The sequence below is a fragment of the Camarhynchus parvulus genome, chromosome 21 (genome assembly GCF_901933205.1).
Source record: "Camarhynchus parvulus chromosome 21, STF_HiC, whole genome shotgun sequence".
Lineage (NCBI taxonomy): Eukaryota > Metazoa > Chordata > Aves > Passeriformes > Thraupidae > Camarhynchus > Camarhynchus parvulus.
Genome location: NC_044591.1, coordinates 4,358,305 through 4,366,795, shown reverse-complemented (window position 1 = coordinate 4,366,795; position 8,491 = coordinate 4,358,305). Strand labels below are relative to the sequence as shown.

Sequence of the window (8,491 nt, the reverse complement as noted above, 5' to 3'; positions counted from 1 at the left end):
AAAGCCCCAAATCCCCCCAAAACGACCCCCGGAGCCGCAGCCACCACCGAGCACGGGCTAAGAACAACTCTGCAGCTGTTTATTGCAGAAAAGTGAAACTGTACAAAATGGCCGTCAGCGGCGGCGGGGCTCAATCCTCTTCTTCCTCCTCCTCCTCATCCTGGTTGATCTGGAAGTAGCGTAGCTCGTAGCTCTCCTTGCTGTTGGCCACCACGCGCAGCCAGTCCCGCAGGTTGTTCTTCTTCAGGTACTTCTTGGTCAGGTACTTGAGGTACCTGTGGGAGAGGCATGGCTGACTGGTGGCCCTCTGCCCCCTGCCAGCCCCCCAGGCGCCATTTTGGCTAATCAATCTTTATTCCCATCTCCACCAGGACCAACACATCCCATTGGCCACCTCATAGCAAAGCTCCTTCCAGGAAACATTGCAACCAGGGGAATCACACCACAATGCCATGACACAGACCCTGGGAGATCATTCTTGCCCCAACAAGGTTGTGACCCCAGTGCCTTGCACCCACCCCAGAGGGATCCTCCCCTGGGATGGTGGATACCCGCTGCTGGGATGTGCCAGCTGCGGCAGCAAGGTGGAGCAGCAGCGTTGGGAGAAAGGCAGGCGCTGGCAGGGCAGGGCACGCCCACCACGCACACAGCTCTGCTTTTCCCAGCTGGCTCCTGAGCCACCTCTGCCGTGGCACAACCCCGGTGTGCCGGTGCCAGCCCAAGGACAGGCAGCCAGGAGAAACAGGCAGAGGGCCAGAGCACCACGGGACGAGGGGAACAATGTGGCACACCTTGGCACAGCCACGTTTTGCCGATGTTGGCTCAAGGAGCACCAAAACCCCACAAGATGAGGGGAACAACCTGAGAGACCTTGTCTGCAGATACCCCTAAACTGTCCCCTCCGCCCCTTCTGGCTGCAGGCCCCTCACTGCCCAGCCCAGCAGCCTTCCCAGCTGGAATATCGAATACATTCCTCTCTCACAGATCTGGGAAGAACAGCCACTCAGCCAGTGCCAATTCCAGCACAACTCCTGCACTGGGACATCTCCTCCCTGGCAGCCCCTCCTGCCACAGGCTCTCAGTGCACACTGAGCAGCCCCTGTGGCTGCACTGCCCAAGGGCCCAGCAGGACTGTCCTGCCCCAGCTCACCTCTTGGAGAAGGGCACCTCTGACGTGACCGTGATCTTGCTCTTGCTCCTCTCGATGGTCACCACGCCCCCGCCCAGGTTTCCCGCTTTGCCGTTCACCTTGATCCGTTCCTGCAGGAACTGCTCCTGCAGGAGAACACAGCTGTGAGCTGGGGCCACAACTCCAGCCACACACAGCCCCCAGGGCTGGCTGTGCCCACTGCTCTGGGGCTGAGGACAGACACCAGTGTCCCCACAACTCAGGAGAGCCCCTTCCTCAGGCCAGGCTCATCCACCCCATCAAAGCCACACGTGGGTGAGGTGCTCAGGCCTGAACATATCGGCCTGGCATGGTGGGGATGTTCGTGCCCTCCAAGGGGACAGCCAGGACAGTGGGGTCAGGCTCCTCTGAGCTCCCCCCAGCCCCAGACTCACCAAGGCCCTTGCTGGAGTGCAGTGTGGACAGGCATAGGTTCATGACCCCAGACTGCAGCATCCTTGCCCTCACTACATCCCTGCCATGACACAAACTTACCCAGCAGAGATAGACAGGAAAACTGCCCATGGACAGGGACAACGCTTGTGCTTTAACTACAGTGTCCCAAACCCAACTTCACCCCCAGCCCCAGCGCTCCCTGTTGCTCTGCCCATGGGATGGCCTCAAGGCAGCAGGGCAGAGCAGAGCGATGGCCAGGGATCTTTGATGCCGCTGGGAGCGGAGCATCACCCTGGGAAGGCCCCCGAGGGCGGCGGAGCCATCACGGTTCCCGGGGAGGCCCCGAACTCACGAAGTTGGCGGCGTCCATGATGCCATCCTCGACGGGGTGCGTGCAGTCCAGCGTGAACTTCAGAACCTGCTTCTTTTTCTTACCACCTTTCGCCGCAGGCTTCTTCTGCTGCAGGGGGAGAGAGAGCGACGGTGAGCGAGAGAAAGGGAGGGGGAGCGCCCTGAGGGACGGCGGGGAGGGGCCGGGCCGAGCTCCGAGATGGAGGCGAGGGGAAAGGGCCCAGGCCTGGATTGAGATCGGGAACAGCGCGGTGGGAACGGGGCTCGCCCGCCGCCCGCCCTCACGGTCCGGATGGGCGGCGGGAGTCGCGTGGGGCCGCGGGAAGGCGCGGGCCGGGCTGGGCCCCACGCGGAAAACAGCGGGCGGGGGCAGGCGGCGGGGCTGGGGCAGGCGGCGGGGGTGTCGGGGGCTCGGGGCGGGGCGGGGGGTGTCCCGGTGGCGGCGGGGGCAGGCTCGGGGCGGCGCTGGCCGCTGCCGGTCCCGCGCTCACTCACCGCGGGCGCCATGGCGGCTCCGCGCGAGGCAGAAAGGGAGCGCGCCCCGCGCGCCTGCGCACAACCGCACTCGGGCCGTCTCAACCGAGCGCCGATGGCGTCGATCGCTTCCGGTCGCAGCCGCGCAGAGAGCCTGCGAGCGGACAGTGATGCCTGGAAAGGGCGGGGAGAGCGCGGGGGCCGGGCTGTGGGCGGGGCTGAAGGGGGCGTGGTCTGTGGGGCGGGGGCGGAGCCTCCGGAGCGCGGGGAGCGGCACGTGCGGGGCGGGGCCCCGGAGCATCACCGGGAACGGGGCGACCACCGGGCACGGGGTGACCCCCGCACCCCAGGAGCCTCAGCGGGCACGGAGCGACCCCCTCATCTCGGGAGCCTCACCGGGCACGGGGTGACCCCCGCACCCCAGGAGCCTCACCGGGCACGGAGCGACCCCCTCATCTCGGGAGCCTCACCGGGCACGGAGTGACCGCCGCACCCCGGGAGCCTCACTGTACATGGAGGGACCCGCGGCCTCTGGGGCTCCTGACCGGGCACGGAGCGACCCCCGCACCCCGGAGCGACCCCCGCACCCCAGGAGCCTCACGGAGTGACCCCCGCACTCTGTGGCTCTTCGCTTCGCACAGAGTTACCCTGCACAGTGAGAGCTTCACTGCGCATGGAGTGATCCCGCACGCCCCGGGGCTCCTCTCTGCACACCGGGTTCTCCCCGGTACCCCACTGCACACGGGTGACCCAGCACCGCGGTGGGTGACCCCCGCACCTCCTGCGGGCTGTCAGCAGCCCATGCAGCTGGCCGTGCAGGTGCCCGTGTCCCCGCAGCCCGGGTGGCCATGCAGCGCCGTGTCCGTCCCCGCCGCAGGGCCCGAGGAGCGCACCGGGCTATTTTTGGGCCGTGCCGAGCGGCAGTGCCAGGCGGCCCCGCGTCACAGCCGGGCCCTGCCGCCTCGGCACCGCTCTCCTTCCTGCCGGCACACGGTGAGCAGCAGCACAGCTCGGCTCGGATCCCCCGATTTACACACAGGGAAAGGTAAAGCCTTCACCTGGCCAGGACACACCTGTGCCCAGAACGGGGACTCCCGGCGTGTGGGGCACCTGGCTGCCTTCACTGCCAGGCTGCCATCCTAGGGCACACCCCTGGACATGGGGATACCCCATTCTAGGGAATGCTTCCTCCGGGGGGACACCCTGTCCTGGAGGAACCCCCACCCCTGTCCTGGGGGATGCTCTGCTGCAGGGGATGCTCCTTTGGAGGGGACAGCCCATCTCAGAGGATGCTCCTGCTTTGGGGGACACACACCATGGGGACACTTTGCTGTGGGGACCACCCGACCCAGCACTGCAGCCCCCAGCCCGCGATACCAGGGGAAGGGGTGTGCTGTGGGCAGCCTCGTGCCACGCAGCTCATAACCTAAAAATAGTCAGCAGCTCACGGGCCCTGGGACAGGATTTGTCCTTTCTGAGGCAGCCACAGTGCTCTCACAAACCAGTGCCACATGGGGTCCCTGAGCACAGCGCTTGGCTCTCAACCCCACAGATGGCAGGAGGCATTTTCTCCCCACTGGGGAGCTGCTCGGAGCTGGAGAAGGCCAACTGCCACCCGCTGGTGTGCCTGCTCTGCCACGAGCCCTACCAGCACCCTTGCCTGCTGGACTGCTACCACAACTTCTGTGCCAGCTGCCTGCGGGGCCGTGCCAGCGACGGCCGCCTGCGTTGCCCCCTCTGCGGGTAAGGGACGGCCCGGGGCACACCAGGATTGGGGCACAGCCCTGCTCCCTGCATCCCCAGAGCTGCCCCCGTGGGTGTCCCCATGCTTGTCCCCATGCAGGCACCCCTCGGTGGTGAGGGGAGGCACGGGGCTGCCCCCCGTGGACCGGCTGCTGCAGTTCCTGGTGGACAGCTCGGCCGACAGCGAGGAGGACGTGCAGTGTGCCAACTGCGACCGCTGCTGCACCAAGGCGGTGAGGGCAGCGGGCTGCACTGGCAGCGTGGGTCGGGGACCCCTGGCAGGGCCATGCCTGCCACCAGCTCCGTCCCCTCACACAGGAGCTGGACACCATGTACTTCTGCAACACCTGTGGGCAGCCCCTGTGTGCCCCATGCCGTGAGGAGACCCACCGTGCCAGGATGTTCACCCGCCACGAGATCGTCTCCCTCTCCAAGCGCACCAAAGACATCCACAAGAAGTGCCGTGAGTGCCGTGCCAGGCTGCCCCGTGCCATGCCATGCCGCACTGAGCCATGCCAGGCTACACCACATTGCTGTCCCCTGCAGCACTGCACGAGGAGCCCTACATCATGTTCTCCACCGAGAAGAAGTCCATGCTCTGCATCAACTGCTTCAGGGACATGCAGGGGTGAGTATTCCCAGCCCCAGGCTTGCTGTGTGCCCCATCCTGTGCTTTCCTTGATGTCTGTGCCTGCAGGGAGAGCCGGGCACACTGCATCGACATTGAGACTGCCTACATGCAGGGCTGCCAGCGCCTGGACCAGGCAGTGATGGTGGGCAGGGCTGGGGGGCGTGGGGGTGGCGAGGGGGTGCAGTGCTGCCCCCTGCACTGCAGCCACCCCGCCACCCCGGGCAGGCTGTGAAGGAGCTGCAGACCTCCACGCGTGAGGCCATCGTCCTGCTCAAGGCCATGATCGAGGAGGTTCGGAACAGTGCCAGCGAGGAGGAGGCGGCCATCAACTCCCTCTTCAGCCGCATGCAGGTGTGAGGCTGTCACCTGCACATCGAGCCCTGTGCCTGCAGGACAGAGCCAGGGCACTGGGAAGGGACTGGGGTGGCTGCAGGACACAGGGTGGCTGTGCCATTTGCAGGAGCAGCTCTCTGAGAGGAAAAAGACGCTCCTGAAAGCTGTGCAGAGGTGAGGGACCGTGGGCTGTCCCCCCTTTCCCAAGGTGGTTTGGGATGCCTGGGGCTGGATGGTTCCCTCGGGTCTTGCAAAGGCCATGCCATGCCCTGCTCTGCTACAGCCAGCACGAAGAAAAGGAGAAGGCATTCAAGGAGCAGCTCGCCCACCTTGCCTCCCTGCTGCCCACTCTGCAGGTAGGGCCTCACAGCAGGCAGGGACATCCTGACACCAAAGCCAGGCAGTGACAGACCCCCTCCACACACACAGGTCCACCTGGTGACCTGCTCGGCCTTCCTGAGCTCTGCCAACAAAGCTGAATTCCTGGACCTGGGCTATGTGAGTGTCACCAGCACTGCAGGGGTGGTCAGAGCATCCTGTGGCACTGCTGAGCTCATGGGCAAGGTGCTGAGCACCCCTCACCATGCTTCACTGCTGCCTTTCAGCAACTGATGGAGAGGCTGCAGAGGATTGTCAAGCTGCCTCACCGCCTGCGGCCGGCCCAGACCAGCAAGGTAGAGCCCTGCCTGCAGTGCCTGCGGGCAGTGCCAGCTGCCAGCTCTGCCCCAGCCCAGCTGTGCTCTCCTCTCTTGCCCCCCAGATCAACAGCGAGTACCGGGCAGAGTTTGCCCGCTGCCTGGAGCCCCTCCTGATGCTCAGCCCCCGCCGCTCCGTGGTGGGCAGCGCTGGTGGCATCGGACCTGGCATCACTGGCACAAACATGTGAGGTGCTAGGACATGTGCTACTGTGCCACGTGCCACACTGCACAGTCCCCTCAGCATCTCACCATGCCAACCTTGCCCCTGCTGCTGCCCTTGAGCCTGTCACCTCAGCAGGGGTACCAGGACAGCACAGGCACAGCTGCACTGATGAACAACAGGCTTCAAGTGACACTTCTGGGAAGTGGGGTGGGTGGCAGAGGGGTGGGCAGCAGCGGGGCTGGCAGCTGGGGGCCTGGTTAAGCCTCACTCTGTTCCCCAGCCCGGCCCCTGCCACGCTCCCTGGAGGGCTCTGCCCCCTCTCCATGGGTGCTCCACCTGGGCCAGCTCCTGCTCGCCCACATGCCCGTGGTGCCGCAGCCTCTTTGCCCGCCACTATTTTTATCAGAATTTCAGAGAAGTGCTCGGCCATTCTTCACCAGGGATATATTTAGGCCTGTTGATGTCACGGCAGCACCGGCCCTGCCAGGCCCTCCCAGAAAGAGAGGACAAACGGGCACTGCCGCCCCATGGGGACCGCTCCTCGCCCCCAGCCAGGCTTGGCACTGCAGGGTGGCTGAGCTCCTGGGGGCTGCTGGCCCCAGCACGGGCAGGGGGAGCACGGCGCTGCACGGTAGGACCAATGCTGGTGGTGGTTAGCATGGGGAGACCACGGGATGGGGGGAAACACAGGGGCAGTAGTGCCTGCCAAGGGGCCAGGAGATACCAGCGGTGAGAGCGAGCTCTATCCCACCCTTTAGAAACTGGAGGGTGCTGGGCTCAGCTCCTGGCTTCTCACTGCCACAGCTGGTTCCAAAACTGCAGGAATCCAGAGAGCAGCCCACAGAAATGTGATTTTTGGGGCAACATAAGGCACCTCTGACTGAACCTCTGTGCTTGGGTGAGGGAAGGGATGTGTGGGACTGGTGTGTCCCACCAGAGCCAAGGGGCGGTGGGACTGAGCTGGCAGCATGGTCCCTGGCACCTCACCCCCACTGCTGAACACCTGCAGCACGTCACTGTCACCTCTCCATGCAGGCTCCCCGGTGGCCAATGCTCCAAGACCCTCATGGTGCCCAGCTGCCCCCCCAGCAGTGACAAAATGTCCACCGGCCCCATGGTGAAGAAGCCGACGATGCACCGGTACATCAGCACCAAGGTGCTGCTGGCTGAGGGGCGTGAGACGCCCTTTGCTGAGCACTGCCGCAACTACGAGAACACCTACCGGGTAGGGAGCGTGGCTGGCAGCAGGACGGGACAGGACAGGACGGGCCAGGTTGGTGCTGCTGACGTGGCTGTGCCACCTGGTCCCCACAGATGCTGCAGACAGAGATCCAGGGCCTGAAGGACCAGGTGCAGGAGCTGCACCGTGACCTCACCAAGCACCACTCGCTCATCAAGTCGGAGATCATGAGCGAGATCCTGCAGAAGTCGCTGCAGATGGACGTGCAGATCGCAGCTCACTACTCCGCCGTGGAGATGATGCGCAGCGTCTTTGAGGAGGTACAGCTGGCCCATCCTGGCAGAGCAGGGCCCCTCTGTGCCCTACCAACGCTAACTGCTCAGCTCCCTCTCTTCCTTCCAGGTTTGGGAGGAGACCTACCAGCGGGTAGCAAATGAGCAGGAGATCTATGAAGGTACTGCTGACCCCATGCTCCCTCCCCGTTCCCCCTGTGCCCTCACTGTGGGGGTGGCCGTGTCCCAGCCCACTCCTCTTGTCCCCAGCCCAGCTCCATGACCTGCTGCAGCTGAGGCAGGAGAACAGCTGCCTGAGCACCATCACCAAGCAGATCGCGCCCTACGTGCGCTCCATCGCCAAAGTGAAGGAGCGGCTGGAGCCCAGGTGAGGGGTGCAGGGACTTTCAGGGCCAGGGGGGACATAGCTCATGGCTCACACCCATCCCACCACAGGCTGCAGGAGCCCCAGGAGCCCAGAGAAGAACAGGCCCAGATGCTGCTCAAGATCTATGACAACAATGAAGTGGTGCCAAGGTAGGTGACAGCAAGCACCTGAGTGCCAAATTCCTCCCATGCCCTTTCCCAGACAGTGACCCTGTCAAGGTGTCTTCCCTTCCCTAGGGATGCCTCCCCTGGCAGCAACAAGGGGGCTTCAGCCAGCCCTGGGGAGGGCTTCATACCCAAGGACACCCCTGGAGACCCCTCCCCAAAAAACAAAGACTGCTGCAAGGCCCAGCAGAAGAGTGGAGCAGAGACTGCGACCCCAAAAGAGCCAGCACCATAGAGCCCAGTGCTGGGCACGTGGCAGAGCTGCTGGGCAGAACCATGCCCTGGTGAGTGACCAGCTCCTCTTGCCCAGTGCCACAAGCCAGGGCAGGAAACAGCCACGTCTGCAGCACATCCAAAGGCCTCAGGTGGACTTGCTTCTGAAAAACTCTTCTTGTGCTCTTCCTTGCGTGTGTCAGAGTGAAATAAAAGGGTGCAGTTGTCCATGTCTGTGTGGTTCTGCAGTGCTGACAAAAGGGATCTGCTGGCTCAAGGTGTCCAGCTGCTCCTAAAACAACAACACTGGCAAATTA

General features: G+C 64.2%; 2 protein-coding genes across 2 annotated transcripts; one reads left to right on the top strand and one right to left on the bottom strand.

Annotated features, from left to right (window-relative positions):
- Positions 1 to 58: 58 nt before the first annotated feature.
- Positions 59 to 2,540, bottom strand: RPL22 (ribosomal protein L22). Its single transcript, XM_030963746.1, has 4 exons — positions 2,411 to 2,540; positions 1,917 to 2,024; positions 1,151 to 1,275; positions 59 to 275 (listed from the first exon to the last, which is right to left on the bottom strand). Exons 1-4 carry the CDS (start codon positions 2,420 to 2,422, stop codon positions 131 to 133), a joined length of 390 nt encoding a protein of 129 aa, XP_030819606.1. The 5' UTR covers positions 2,423 to 2,540; the 3' UTR covers positions 59 to 130.
- A 1,401-nt stretch (positions 2,541 to 3,941) lies between these two features.
- On the top strand, positions 3,942 to 8,322 carry RNF207 (ring finger protein 207). Its single transcript, XM_030963881.1, has 17 exons — positions 3,942 to 4,132; positions 4,233 to 4,365; positions 4,451 to 4,595; positions 4,679 to 4,760; positions 4,830 to 4,905; positions 4,989 to 5,114; positions 5,224 to 5,270; positions 5,380 to 5,452; positions 5,526 to 5,594; positions 5,702 to 5,770; positions 5,857 to 5,978; positions 6,993 to 7,182; positions 7,272 to 7,457; positions 7,540 to 7,591; positions 7,680 to 7,797; positions 7,866 to 7,946; positions 8,034 to 8,322. Exons 1-17 carry the CDS (start codon positions 3,942 to 3,944, stop codon positions 8,194 to 8,196), a joined length of 1,923 nt encoding a protein of 640 aa, XP_030819741.1. The 3' UTR covers positions 8,197 to 8,322.
- The last annotated feature ends 169 nt before the right edge of the window (positions 8,323 to 8,491 follow it).